The sequence below is a fragment of the Atractosteus spatula genome, chromosome 6 (genome assembly GCF_055471065.1).
Source record: "Atractosteus spatula isolate fAtrSpa1 chromosome 6, fAtrSpa1.hap1, whole genome shotgun sequence".
NCBI lineage: Eukaryota > Metazoa > Chordata > Actinopteri > Semionotiformes > Lepisosteidae > Atractosteus > Atractosteus spatula.
In genome coordinates, this window is record NC_142711.1 from 60,990,095 (window position 1) to 61,005,959 (window position 15,865).

At 37.9% G+C, this 15,865-nt stretch overlaps 1 protein-coding gene across 1 annotated transcript in view; it reads right to left on the minus strand.

Moving 5' to 3' along the window:
* Window positions 1-15,865, minus strand: part of LOC148833139 (adenylate cyclase type 1-like) — a 78,241-nt gene that overhangs the window by 33,230 nt on the left and 29,146 nt on the right. Inside the window, exon 5 of the mRNA XM_088918832.1 lies at window positions 4,252-4,379. Coding sequence (XP_088774958.1) covers window positions 4,252-4,379 — 128 coding nt within the window. The remainder of the gene's footprint in view (window positions 1-4,251; window positions 4,380-15,865) is intronic.

The window sequence follows — 15,865 nt, forward strand, 5'->3', positions numbered from 1 at the left end:
TATGTTTAGAAACTCAAAACTCTCTCACCATGACCTTCATGCTGTGAAGTGTACATGGGCAAGTCTGGTTTGATAAGTAAAGAGTATGATATATTTATAGGTGAAAATTGACTGAGGCTGAAAGGTCTTGCTCAAAGCCCCACGTCTGAAATCCATGTCAAAGATGCGCAAGATTGCAATAAAAGAACTATTGACTTGGAGTAAAAGTCACACTACTTACCAGCAAGAAACCAATGACCAAGGACAAGGTTTCAGCACAAGCACTGATACTAGTGACACAGAGTTTGATCTTACAGTATGTAAACGAATGATTTCCATGAAGACTCTTTTCAACTGATTTATCTTTTCGACTCAACACAACAGTCCCATTTTACTTCCGAGAGGGGAATGGGACTGAGGCACTATGCCGCAGTGCATGACTACACTTACAATTGTTACTATTATTATTATGTAAACGCAATTATTATTCTTACCGTATTATGTCTAAAAAACGAGCATCCAAATAGCCATTTGGAAATTGTTGCAACCAACAAAAATTTCATACAGGAGTCTGAATTTTCATTCATTGTAATGTTTCAGAAATGGTTCAGAAGGACCCATGTTAATACTAATTGATGTGTATAGTATGGTAGGTCTTGTAATGCACTTTTACTATCTGCAGTATCCACCCGTAAATGAGTTGATGCAGGAGGTGGAATAGTCTAGATGTAAAATTTGAACTATAATAATGTGTGGAATACATTACTAACTTGTGAGAGACAGAGTGAAGTATTGAATGAACTAGCAAAGAGTACAGTATGTATTATTTAGAATAAAAATCTGGAAATATATACTGCATAATGAAGCATATACTGTACATTTCGGATTTCAGTGGTGAATTTGGAAAAAAAAATTAAGTCAATGAAGTGGTAGAAAATGGAATTTCTCATTTGTTGTTGTTTTTTTTGTTATTTTGCAGTGTAGTTACCCTCCCACAAAATAAACATATGCTAAAAAATTATCTGTTCGTTGCTTTAAAAACATAATCTGCTAATCCAATAAGTTTAAAGAAAACGTTTTTTTTTTCAGCTAGGTAGAAAAATGATCTCCTCCTGTAAAACAGTTTTAGGGACCTGTTTTTGAAGTTATAAATAGCCTCCTCCAGCCATTCCTCTTATATAACACATTATGTGAAAAAAGCAGAGTTCTCCCCTTGCCACCCTTCTTCTTGGCTTGTATGTGTGCTTTAAGGAGATAAGGTACAGTAGGATGACTACTTTGTATTTTAAAGACTTTTCTTCATCCATCCTCTACAGCTTGTGTGCAATGCTGTGTGCATGAGAAGCAAGATTAAAAAAACTGGGAAATCTGAACATTATCCTTCAAGGAAGGATTTCGGGAACCAGAAATGAACACAGAAAGATTTAAATACTTCCCAAATACCATGTTTGATTAGAAAGACATAAAAAGTTACATCTACCTAAGTATGGAAACCTATTGTTACTACGGAACATTTAATATTACACTGGAAACAATAACCTAATCTGCATTACTAGTGATATAAAAGAGTAAATGAATAGATAACGCAGGTATCTTTGACACAGAAGTCAGCAAGAAGGAAATCTCAAACTGCTGATTATATTATTGTGGTTCACACAGTGCCGTTTTCACAACCTACAACAAATCCAGGGCTTTGTACAATTTGAAATAAAAAAATTAAATTAATTGGATTCACTTTTATCTGTACATCAAGCAAACATATATATAATAATGATCTCTTTTAAAGAATTTTGATTCTTGATTCTAGTGTGTTTGTTTTAGTTGCACATAAAATCCACAGCACAAAACATTTCCCCTTCCCTAGACTGCTTTGAGATACAACGTATGATTCATATGCAACTATTAAAATGTAAATTTTAGAAGTGCCCATGTTTAGTCAACTACTGAAATTATGATCTGTACCTACATCTAAGTAATGCTAAATACTGTATACAGTATAATGCAAATACAAATAATTTAAGTGTGAAAATGTATCACCATCCTGACCAATACCAGCACTACGAGCAGCAGCACAGACTCATGGGAGCAGGTTTAGTCTTTACTAAAACCTGCCAGTACAGCTCAAGAAGATACTCTTCCTCCGGTAAGCTGGTGGGAGATTGGAGATAGAAAGAACATCTCCAAGATTCATGGACAATAGGAAGAACGTGGACTTGTCGTCATTCTCAGTAACACACAGATGTGCACCAAATCGCAGACGAATCCTGCACAAAATCCTGCACACAAAATATTTCTCATGTCTCATTTGCTCTTTTTAACTATTCATTAATTATTCAGAAAAACGAATCCAAGGGAAAAATGTGTGCGCAACCACGCATCTGGGACGGTGTTAAAGAAATTGAACTCGGAAGTCAATGTCGGTAATTGATGTGTCTGTGCCACCGTAACAAGAATGCCAGATAGATACAGTACAATGTAAATGGTACAAGTAATAGGTTTATTCCATGCTGAAAAAAAGAAGAAAGAGAACACAACGTTTCGGCCGTGGAGCCTTCTTCAGGTGTGGCACCTGATCTGATCACACCTGAAGAAGGCTCCACGGCCGAAACGTTGTGTTCTCTTTCTTCTTTTTTTCAGCATGGAATAAACCTATTACTTGTTCCTTTGCAGCCTACGCATGCTGACGCAGCTACCCACCTAATGTAAATGGTATACAGCACTCTTTCACCAAACACACTCCACCTCAGCTGTACTTCAACAGATGAGTTGCAAAAACCAGGAAAGATATCACATTAAGAGGACAGAATGTGACCATATAAAACTTCTCAATTACGTTGTTTGTTTGAGCCTTTGCTGCCTTGCGTTACCAGGAGCCGTGCTTCAGAATCAGCCAGTATTCAGGTCTGATTCTAGAGCATCAACACTTTTCCCTTTTGTTTTTCATCCCATTCTCACTTCAGTATTTCAATCACTACTACCAGGCTTGCAGGGCTGGGGGGAAGGCACGACGAATTGGACTGTTTATGAATGTTTATTACTCAGTAGCCACCAGTGTTTAAAATTAACCTCAAAGTATTTTGAAATAAGCCAGCTGAGAAATTTCTCTGTTCTAATTATATGGCTTATTGATACTGCAGGAAAAAAAAAGCATCTATTGCAAATACATCTCAGTTCCTCAAATGAGGCAGGCCTCCTTGTACTGGCCTTTGTTCTTTTAATGTTTCAAGACCTGGAGATCAAAAGAGCCAAATTGTTTCACCTCGTGTACTTTCTAATCCTTCATTTAATATGCTGAAGAGTATTCAGCTCAACACCTCCAGCCAATTTGGAAGACAAAGGGGCAGTTGTTGTTTTTTTGGTTACGTGAAAAAAAGACCCGGGATGGAGTCAGTGATTCCTGCAATTTTTTCTGCTTCTCTTGTAAATGCGCTTGTGTGTAAAGTGATAACGCACATGTACTGTACTTTCTTAGTGATACACAGCACACCAGTATGTACACAGTATGTATAAATCAGATCTGAGTAAATAAAATGTGGTTTTTAGCGCAGTTACCATGCTGTCAAACCAACTGCAGAGAGATAATGATCTCTACCTGCATCTAAATGCTATATTACATCATTCAAATAAAAATAATTTAAGTGTGAAAATGCAACACCATCCTGACCAACACTTCTATTTACAGAAACATGCCAGTATAGCTAAAGAAGATACACTTCCTCTGGTAAGCTGGTGGGAGACTGGGGCAATATGATTCATGGACAGTAGAAAGAAAGACAACAAATTGAGGAGAAGCATATCATATTCTAAACCACTTTTGTTTTCCCAAATGAATAATTTCAGAAAATATCAAACATAATGTTATAGCATTCGTTCTATGAATTATATTAAACAAAAAGCCCCTCTTTTGTACAGGAAATGTTACTTTCAAAAGGACTAATTAAAGTAACAATTCCAGCCATTAATTAAAACTCATAAAATACATTTTTATTAATAATTAATGTAGTTTACATGGAACATTTTAAAACAATAATCAGATATAATATTAATCAATTTTCCTTCAGGATGAATAAAGTCTTATCTGTCTATTGCATTTCAATATATGAAGCACATTACATAAATTAATTAAATGATAGTTGATTTTCAGTATTTCAGTACTTTTGAACAGTATAAATTTAAATTCGGTAACAATGGCCAGTTTCATCCTGACATTCTGCAGTAATAATGCATTCTAGCATCTCCAGGGTCAAAAGACAGTAGAAGCTCAAAACTCACGTGATGGTATCGATCATGTCCAGTCCCATTTCTACACAACAGTGAGCATGGTCTGTCTTGGGCTGGGTCAGTCCTGAAACGCAGTAATAACAGTCCCCAAGGATTTTGATTCTCCTGCAGTGATTTTCCTATAAAAAGAAAGATGTGCAAATAAAAAAAGTTCTCTAATATTGTGCTCCCTTCGTAAACAAATGCGATATTTCATGTATGCAATTTACAAAGAGTCATGCTTAAGCAAACAGAATAAGGAATTAGATCTTTCCAGTTAAAAGATAAAGAAACTGCTCTGTCATTCATTAGAAACAGACTAGGTCTACATAAACTCTTCCTGAAACCACATAGATCAAAAATAAAAAGGAAAGTTCAGAATTACAATAAAACAGAACTAACATTAATAAATTAAGATACACATGATATAAATCTGTAAGAATATTTTTTATAGATACATAATGTACTGACATGGAGTTTTAAATTACAGTAATACAGAACAGCAAAAACTGATCAGGATGCCTATGGAAAACATTAAGTTAACCCTAAAGCAGATGCGTGTACAGTATTCACTCGACTGTGTGTTAATATTGGTAACGTACTGGATGGCAGAAACCTCAGCATGCTAAGCAGCCATGAAACAGGAAGTTCAGATCAAAAGAGACATAGACAACCAAGCTGTTCTGCTTGGGAGAGCAGGGGTCATTCATGTGGGAGGGTCACAGAACACATTTGTTGTCCTCAGGCTGTCAAGAGAATAAATTAAGAACGGAACTGCAATATTTTATGTGGCAGTAGGCCTTGAACCTCAACAGTGTTTCAGATAGAGTAGAGTACAGTACTGTCTGTGTGCGAAATGGAATTCTAACCTAAGTTATAATAGTACCTGTCTGTATATCTCCTAACATCCTACTTTCCTCCTCACAACCTTCGCTCTTCTCATTCTGGTCTCCTATCTGTCCCCCCAGCCTGCCTACACTCTGCTGCGGCCCAAGGCTCTGGAACTCTCTCCCCAAGGATATCGGAGAGTCACCTTCCCTGAGCTCTTTCAAAACTCGAATGAGAACCTTCTTCTTCAGAGGGGCCTTACCTTAATGGCTTCTGTTTTACACCATGCCCCTGTGCTCCTACCATGTTCCATACCCCCATCCCCTGTCTCCTCCCATTGAGTTTTTTCATTGTGTTCACATTGTGTGTTTTTTTGTAGTTGTTGTCGTCGTTCTGTAAAGTGCTTTGAGAAGCCACCTTTAAAGGTGCTATATAAAATAATGTTATTATTACTACTACTACTATTATTATTGTATTCAGGAGGAAGGTTAGATCTGGATTTTGCACACTGCTTCTTGCCAACGTGTATATCTCGCACTTCCTTTGGCCTTCCTCTCTCGGCCTCCTCATCTACACCCTCGCAGCGAAAGCAAACTCTGTAGCTTACTCCCCTCGACCGTGAGGGGGGCTTGGACCGCCAGTCCGCAGCTAGGACAGTCTCACCAGATACCCTCCACATATTCAACTTCTTTTGCTTTCGTTAAGATCTAACCGAACTACTGAAACATACAGTAGGTTTGAAACGGTGAGGAACATAAGAACATCACAAAAGTTTACAATCAGGAGGAAGCTGTTTGACCCGTCTCTCGGTTTCAATAACACTGCTGGACAGCGTGTTCCACACAACCCTTTGTGTAAAGTGCCTCCTGTTCTCAGATTTAACTTCCATGTTAATTATCAAAGATATTGTTACCGCTTATAACATTCATGATTTGAAAGCTGGTACGTTTGTGTTGTATTACTACAATTGTTTAACGGTGTTTGGCTGTCTGTGACAAACTCATGCAGACACGGCAGCACAGCAGTAGTTCCACATCTTGCTATGACCAGAAAATACTTCAGACCGAGGCATTTTGTTGATCCATGCATCTAGGAAGGACACTAGGCTCAAGGAAAGCACACACGATGTGTTTGGAAAACAAACTCTCCAGAGTGACAAACTGCAGTATCTGCAGCTGCTCTGGGCCATACTGGCATTGTCAGCAACTGTTCTGCCAGATGCCTCAAAGATTTTAACCCCCGGAATCAAGTCGAGAGCTTGCGTTAATGCAGACATCAGACAGGATGGAAGCTTTTCCCTTTGTTCTCATCACCCCCGAGTCCTTCAGGGGGAAGAACTACTGTAGAAGCTGATTGCTGAATACAAACTGTATATTGCTAATATCATTTTACTTACAGCGCTATTGTCTCAGTGGGGCTGATTGTCTGTTTTTCCATGAAACCACTTATTTTAATATAACAGCCAACAATATTCACACAGTTTGGGTTAAAGAAGTCAAGTTGATTCACTGCAACCTCTGAAGTACCGCTTGCTCGGGTGAAGAAGTGTCGTTCAATAAACTCAGAGAGCAATGTTGACAGATGTGCGTCTAGGACAATTGAGTTCTTGCAGTTTGTGCTTAGGAATGAAATCAGATCAACAGGTCTGTTCATATTGTAATACATACAATATCGTTATCCAATGTATGATGAAACTGTTGCTTACTGAGCTTTGTTATTGTGGTCACTGTTTGACAGTAATCATATAGTATTTCCAGTGGGAAGAAAATCCTTTGCTTTGCTGTGAAAAGCCCATCGTCTGGGGCCTGACTGTTACATGATTTTCTGAAGAAAAATAGGATTTGCACCTCATCAGCATGCCCCACAACTCTCTGCTTGGGAATGTGCTGATACTCTTTCAAATATAGCCTCTGTGGCTGTCTTGCCTGCAGAAGGCAAAGGACAGCACTGCTGAATGAGAAAAAGCAGCCGACGGCTGGTGACTTTTAATTATTACAGCTTACGTGGAAGTGAGGCCCTTCATAATCAGGCTAAGCTGGATTGAATTGTAACTGGAAAGAAGGTGAAAAGGACGAATTAAGAAACTTCAGCTGATGAGTATGGGTACAAAGTTTAAGAAGGTTCACCAGCTGCCAGAACGAGCCATAGAAGTTAGTGAGAGGGACCAGGAAATTATACAAAAATATAGGGAAGATTTTTCTTTTCATCTGACATGCGCATTGAGAACTTTGATTCCTATGGTATGAAGTTAGGCTGTCACATTATTTCACAAAGCACATGAGAGGGATGAAACTGTATTTTCAGATGTTCTTATCCATGACCCCCAACTCAACATTTATTGAATGGAATCAAACGCTCTGATTGGCTGTAAGGGAATTTGTCAGGTACTGTACACCAGGAGCTCATAAACATGACAAAAGTGCAATACAACAACAGGACAATACCATAAAACCAGTGTCAGACAAAGCCTTTGACACAAGGGTTCTTCATTGAAAAACAAATGTGTTCCCAGAAACAGATGTGGGAATTGACCACATCCGTCTATTCGTCATTGCTGTCAGTTCCCTCTTGGGTCTCTGTTTCTTGGGTTGGAATGGCTCAGTGGCTTCAGTGTCAGACAAAACCTTTGACACTCGAGTTCTTTGAGAGGTTGGCGGATATTGAGGTGGATGCTAGACCTGGAAACACACCCTGGCCCACACACCCTGTACTGGATGTGATGCAATAATAAAGCCGTCTGAAAATGGGTGGATGGTAGTAACATTTAAGTCCATGTAAATTTAATCATTTATGCTCAAATGGCATCTACAAGGTGCGCACATTCCTCATAGATTTGTTTTTTTTTCAGGGGTGTGGGGGGTAGGATTATTTACTGATTTTTCATTTACATTAAGATATCTGGAACGTACAGAAGCAAATCAATCAGCCAAGTTGTCCAGGGTTAAGAGCAAAAAGTAAAAAAGGTATTAATTTTAAATTGTTGCATTTGCAAAGCATCATGTGACTCGGAAAGCCAAATCCCTTCATGGGGAATTGTTTCAATTTAAAATATAAAGCTTGTCAAACATATTCACATTAAACAGTCCCATCTCAAACATACTGTATGTTAAAAACACATGCACATACAATAAAAACCCATAAAAGGCTCATCCTCAGGCAGCAGGATCGGATAAATATACTGTAATGACACAGTGTACAAATGCAAAGCTACTGAAAACATTTTTCTCTGCAGACATATGATGATAAGGTTTTTATCATTCAAAAAGCAAGCACTGGGTAATCCAGCTATACAAGATATATTGTGCTTTTCAAAGGAAATCATTTTTTAATGTTCATAATGATAAATTACATCATTCTCAGAGAAATGGTAAAAATGTGTGAATGCAGACTTTTGAGACATGCAGCTATTAGTTATTTTGAAAAGAACCGATATGTAAGAGTGCCAGAGTTAGCTGATGCCATTAATAGTCTGTTGTATACTGTGGCTCGTAACAAATGTATTATATCCATTGTGACAGAGCGGTGTCCCCAGCTCCTCCAGCTGGGAGCGTATAGCTTTCTCTACTACTGCAGGAACTGTGGCACTAAACCCAGGAATATACATCAATCTGGTCATTAAGGTGCTTTTGTTTACAAAGAGCAAAAAAGCATATAATTGAAAAATAAAATCAAAATATTTCTTCTGTCTTTGGAGGCGTAGCTGCTCTATAACAAAGACATGTCTGTCTAAAGGGTTTGGATAGCTAATCCATATCCTACATTTTCTTGGACAAACATTCAGCTCCCTTTCAAAGACATTCATTTTTCTTCACAAAAGAACTCTTCTTCCCCAAGAGGAGACTTAAATGGATTCGGCACACTGAGCAGTGTCAAGAAGAAGAAGAAGACTTAATGCACGTGTTTGCCACACTAAAGTACATAATCTGCAGTGGAACACTTCTCAAAGACAGCTGTGGCTAATGACCTCAGGGAACTATGCAGTTGGCCATTGTCAGGGCCAGCTGGGAAATGTAGTCCATGCCATTTCCAATGTACTACAAGAACTACATCATCTTAGTCACAAGGTTAAAGAGCAGGGGTCTCGAACTCTGTTCCTGGAGGGCCTTCATTTCTTCTGGCTTTTGTTCCAACCTGTGTAGTCAATTAACAATTAATCTTATTTTCTAAATTAGACATCTACAGCAGTTGTCCTAAGGTCCTTACAGTTAATTACTCAAGACATTCACTTCATTAAGGGTACAAGTGCTTATACTGTAAATCACCTTGGAGGCTGGTTAGATTTATTACAGGTTTGCAGTTAATTAAATGATTTAGACCATCTATGTAACACGGGTGGAGCAAGAGTCACAAGATATTAGGACCTCCAGGAACTGAGTCTGACAGTTGTTATAGAAGGTAGAGACTTCACCACATGCTTGGCCCTTTAACACACACTAGACATAGATATGATGAGGTGAGAATGACTTGAACAAACATAAAATTAATGAGTACATAGAGTTTGAAAGGATATACAGTACTGTAGACAGAGTGTCAGAGTAGGAGTATATTTTAAAATTGACCTACTGTAACATACAACTAAGAAATTGAAGCAAGAAAGCTACAATTTATAATTTATATGAGCTGAAATTTAAAGCAAGAATTAAGTAAAGGGCGTTCTGTTCTAGAAGAAGAATGTTTATGTTTCAAAAACATTGTTAAAAGGTCAAAATGAATTAATCACTGAAACAAAATACTGTATTGCCTAACTGATGCAATAATGAAATAAAACAAAATATCTGAGTAACAGAGCAGCCTGACATTTGTACAAAGGTTCCGCAAGATTCATAATTGGGCATATTCTGTAAACTACTTCAGGTGTTAGGAGAAATTATTAGACACAGAAAAGAATATTGCAGTGAAGGTTAATCATTTTACATTTTTTTCAATACTATAACCATAAAAAAAGAAGAAGAAAGGAGAAGATGGAATTAGTACTTGAAGTAAAATATAAAAGGTGCTGAATGAATATTTCACACCATATTTTCACATAAAATAAGTCAATAACATGCCCCAGGTCATAGAAGGAGGGCCATCAGTACTGAGTAATATCGACATACTGTACAGTAGCTGACTCAGGGGATATTATATAGACCTAGAATGTGTTCATCTCAGTAAATCACCAGGGCCTAATGGTATTTCTCAAGTGTGCTTAAGGAAATGAGACACTGTTCATAAGCTCAATCTTGAGATATGCTTAGGATAGCTTTATGAATTGAAGTCGTACCTGCAGATTGGAGAACTGGAACCTGAAAATGAATTCACATTTTTTAATGTATTTGCTGTCACTGTTCTTTTAATTTAATGTCATTCTGTCATTTTTGATGAAGACAAGTAGTTTCATGACAGAATAAGAACATTGTATTGTTTGTTTTTTTAACTGGGGCACCAGTGTTAAACTTGGAGCACAGGTTCAGTGGGTCAAGGGTCAAAGGTTCAGATCCCAAGGGGGTTGCTACAATAGTGATGCTGAGTGATGCTCTTCTCTGATACTTACAGTACTAAGACCCTGTCACACACAAGGGTGTTGCAAAAACAGTACTTGTTCCGTATTACGGATGCTTTTTTAGCACCACGGAGAAAAAAAATTATCTCGTTTATACGAGATGGTATCGTGTTTATATGAGAAAAGTATCTTGTTTGTACAAGAAAATTAGTTCATTTGTGAACAACATTGCCTACTACTGTACAGTATATTAATAATGTATACTGCATTGTACTGTATATGCAGTAATATTGTCTCATGTAAAGTAGCGTTGACTTTAACGACACTAGAATATCATCATACTCCTCTTTTTGGGGGAAAAGAATAATGTAAAGGAGCACATGTTCTGTGACAAGTAGAAATGACACGGCTTTCCAGACGACTTCTAGAAGTCAAATGTTTTTAATTAATTTTTAATAGACCAAGTACAAAACTGTTCTACTTGATGTTTGTAACCTGCATTAGTAATAATAATTGCTAACACTTATATAGCACCTTTCTGGACACTCCACTGAAGGCGCTTTGCAGGTAATGGGAAATCCCACCGCCGCCACCAGTGTGCTGCCCCACCTGGATGATGTGACGGTGGCCAGAGTGCACCAGAACGCTCCCCACACATCAAATCTCAGTGGGGAGGAGAACAGAGTGATGAAGCCAGTTCAGAGATGGGGATTATTAGGAGGCCAAGATTGGTTAAGGCCAATGGGAAATTTGACCAGGATGCTGGGGTTATATCCCTACAGTTTTGGAGAAACACCCTGGGATTTTTGATGACCACAGAGTGTCAGGACCTTGGTTTTACGTCTAATCTGAAGGACGACACATTTTTTTTACAGTATAGTGTTCCCATCACTATACTGGGGCATTGGGACCCACACAGACTGCAGGGTGATCGCCCCCTGCTGGCCCCACTAACACCTCTTCCAGAAGTAGCCTTAGCTTTCCCAGGAGGTCTCCTATCCAGGTACTGACCAGGCTCACACTTGCTGAGCTCTAGTGGACTGCCAGTTGTGAGTTGCAGGTTGACATGGATGCTGGCATAAAAAAATAAATAAAGCACAATATTTTAAATGAGCAAAACAGCAAGTTGGCTGAAGTATTTTATAGCCTGATTAAGACAACTAAATCACTTTTATTTTGCTAATGCTTTGTAAATGGAATCAAGACATATTTTATAAAAACCTTTAAAAGCCATATCTACACTGACCTAAATCAGGTTTTAAAAATAACTCTGTGACCTATTTTTTACGTTTTTCTTCTTGAAAATAATACTGCTAATGTGTAATTTATTCCTTGCAGAGTAAAAACACTGTTTCCACATTTTCCAGTGATATAATGACTAGTTTAAGAAAGAAATCTAATTGCTTTTACCACTGCATTATTTCACCCTGAAATTCCCTTTGGTGTTTCAAATTGGTGTGCACATCCAACATTAGCTTTGATCATGTGTTTAATCGTTACTTCAAATCCGTTTTCTAAAGTGAATTAATTGATTACATTTATCAGAAACCTAGGGACTGCTTTGATCAGAATCCACTTAAATCAAAGTCTTACACCAGTACTTGGAAGTGAATACTACTGTATATTCAATTTTGTTTAATGCTACTTTGTAAAAGCTACTTTTTGTACAATAATATAGCATATTGTATTTGTTGATATGAGAAAAATATAAAAAGACAAGACACAAGATAACCTGACACAATTCATCATAATCTACAGTATTATTAAATTTTCCCTAGCAATTATTTTTAAATATTGGTAACTCTCTGCCTACAGGTCCATTCCATGTTGATTTTAATTATTGCTGTTACACTGCTTCTATGTTTATCAGCATTTTACATCTTCAGATTTTTTGGCACTAGGCATTCATTAGGTATTGTAAGCCCATTTAGGCTTGTGATATGCAAATATCTAAGCTAAAAATGTTCAGGAATGAAGAGAACAACAATACATGTTTGAGAAACATGGCGATGGAAGCACAATGGAGTACAATTTACAGTAGGTGCTGCGGAATTTGCAGAAAAGCTCCAGAGAGAATAGCAAGGCTTCAAGAGTTTGGTTTATAAAAAGAATTTCAGGATGACAGACTCTTCACAATGAATTCCACAGAGAAAGGGAAGCATCTGAAAGACTGAGCACCTTGCACAGCTGTGAGGAGGAGCGAGCTGGCATGTCATGTTTGCAGCTGATGGCATGGAACGTAAGTTTTCAGCATTTTTTAAAAGGCAACTTGAGCTAAGTCTTTGAAATGGCATGAAAACGCAAGAATCCCTTTGAAAAGGCCATGGAAAATCCCAAAGAGATGAAGCAGGAGAAACATGCACTTGAAATAGTAAGTGAAGCTCTTCAAACTGAAGGATAATCAAGAGCTTGCAATTGTTACATATTGAAGTTAAAGCCTTAAGAGGACTAAATCCTTAAGAAATTATATGATTTAGACAGAGAAGAAAAACCATCTTTAAATGAACTGAAGACAAAAAGAGCTACGAGCTTTGTATCCACCACACAAAATAAAAAAAGATATTGATATTTTATTCTTACTCTAAAAAAAAGGCCTCAGTAATGCAAAATTAAAAAAAAACAACAACATGTAAGATAATGTCAATTCAGCACCATCTTGGAGAAAAGCAATCACCTTATCTCCACCATTTTCCAAAGAAAAGAAGAAAAAAACCCATAATGTAGTCTTATAGACGTTTCTGTTCAGCATTTGTTTATAATGTTGGGATTTCTACAGTTAAATTGACTGAATTCCATGCTTCACCAGCAGGACACAGATAATTTTTTCTGATCAGCTGGCAATGTGAAATATGTGAATTTGTCTTATACAGTACCATTTAGAAAGCACGTGTACAGTGTGTTATTAAAAAGTGAATTTAAAAGTGTATTTATTGTTGGAGGACAGCAGCTACTTGAACACTTGCATGCACACATGCACGCCTCCACACTCCTCTGTCTTTCTTAGCTAAACTGGGTTAATCTCCAAAGCTAAGCCCTATCCAACGTAAGGCTGTGCTCCTACACTACATAGCTGCCAAGACAGCAATGGTGTCTCCCTCATGGCCTCAATATTTGAAAGTCATACTGTTGAACTTGTAGGGAGCTGCCAATAGTTTGCACACCAGGCTGAGGTTCAGCTGGACTGTTAAAATTAGCTAATCATGATCTGTTAAAGGTAATAATTTGGGCAAAGCCTACATGTTAATAAATAATGTAAATAAAACTATCTTTATAGACTGACAACACAAATAAGATAATGTTAATGGTGCAGGAAAGTGACTGCACGTTCACGATACTATAATACACGATACACGATATGATAATAATTTCTTTCCTTGTTTTTGTCTTGGATTCTTGCTCTACATGTGAAAACTTGCAAATGAATTAGACTCTTGCACAGTTTTCACGTTTTGCTGCTTTGAAACAGTCGTGTCAGTCACAGCACTTTGAGGTAGCATAGTGCGTATACTGTATGTCTGGACTCATTGACTAGGTTGCGGGCTCAAGACCCTGCTGCAGACATGGCTATTGTACCTTGAGAGAGGTACTTCATCCCATTGATCCAGTCCTCCCAGTTGTATGAATTGGGTTCCAGCATCGCTAGTGGAAGGCTAATGTTGGTCTGGCATCCCATCCAGAGGGATAATTATGTGCTTACTGCCAAGGAAACTAGAATAAACTCTGGGCTAATGAGCCATTGCATCTGAAATGTGAGCTACTGAATTTGCAATGTGCTAACTATTGCACAACCCAGTAATCAAGACCTGTATGAAAGTACATACAGTATTTTCAGTGAACTGTTATTCCTTTCAGAAAAGCAGACATACAGTACAGTAATTTTATGTGCTATATTTTCTTAACTTATGATTATCAATAAATCTGAGGGTTACAGGAAATAATTCTTCCATTTTTTCCCAGTACACAAAGAGACTTCCAGGGGTGCAAATATCCCTGTCTATGCCCTTGCTCCAATATCTATAACACCTTATATACCCTGTCTTGGCAAACTTCTGTGGATGGACCATACTCTCCACTTGACACTCCAACCTGTGGTGCTGCTGACAGCAGTCTTCCTCTAGCTGATGCATGTCTGTGCTGCTTTGTCAGCTGTGCTTTGATTTGCCAACAGCAGCGATTCTGCCAGATTTCCACTACCTGTGTCATCGGCAGCATCGACCCTCTCCACTACAGGGGAACATATGGCTTCTTTGGTAGCTAAACAGATGTTGGCGGGGCATCTCCGAAGAGCTCTCTTTCACGCTGAGTTTCCTCTGCTGACTCCCAGTAAACAAGCTTTACATTTTTGTGTCTGTGCCTCAATGCCTCCTTTTTTTGTGTGCTCTTCAGACTCACCCTTTTTCTGTAAAAGCAGCTGCTAAACAGCAATATGCTCATGGTGAAATCATTATCACACTGTATTTTTAGCTACTAAGCTGTGTTTGGTCAATAATCTGCATGATAATTTTGATTTTGCAAGCTTTTTTTTTTGCACTGTGCCAATCCTGGTATTAATTCATAAGAGTAGCTAGCAATTAACACAGAATGTCGTTACGTTTTGTTCCTGTATTTGACATTTTGATATGTGAATCATGTTAGCCCAATAGCACTCTAGTGCGAAACCCAGTGGAATGTCTACGTCATGCTTTCAAAACGTTTAATGAAAACGAGGACAGGAAGAGTGTTTGTCTAGAACCACATTCTGTGTCCTTTCCTTTTTCATCTCCATCCTGTAATGGTGTCACTGAGGGTGAAACTCACCACTTGCCACTTTAATTTTGATCATGTAATAAAACCAATTCGTTATAAAATAAGTTTAAAAATGAACCACAATAAACAAGCCTGCAAAAACAGTATTTCAACTCCCATTCCTGCCCTAACAGGCTATGATTCTGCAGATATCTTAGAAATGGTTTTCACAATCTACCAGGATTATCCCAGTCACATGCAGGTGCCGTGACACACAATCTGTTAGCGTATTTAATTATCTTGACAATACAGCAGTAAAACGAAAAGCATTTAGACTCTCAAGCTTCATTTAGTTAGGGTAATGAAGCACTGGGGAATCCTGCTGGATGAAGTCTCAGGAGTGGTGTTTCAAAACACAGATCAATATTCATCATGAGAATACCTCAGAATTACACAAAATAGAATGTTACACTTATGCATATTGCTCTGTAGTACTCTATATTACAGAATCTGTATTAAAATGACTGAATCACCATTTCCAGATGCTATTTTATTTATTTTATTTTATTTGCATTACTTTACACTACTATC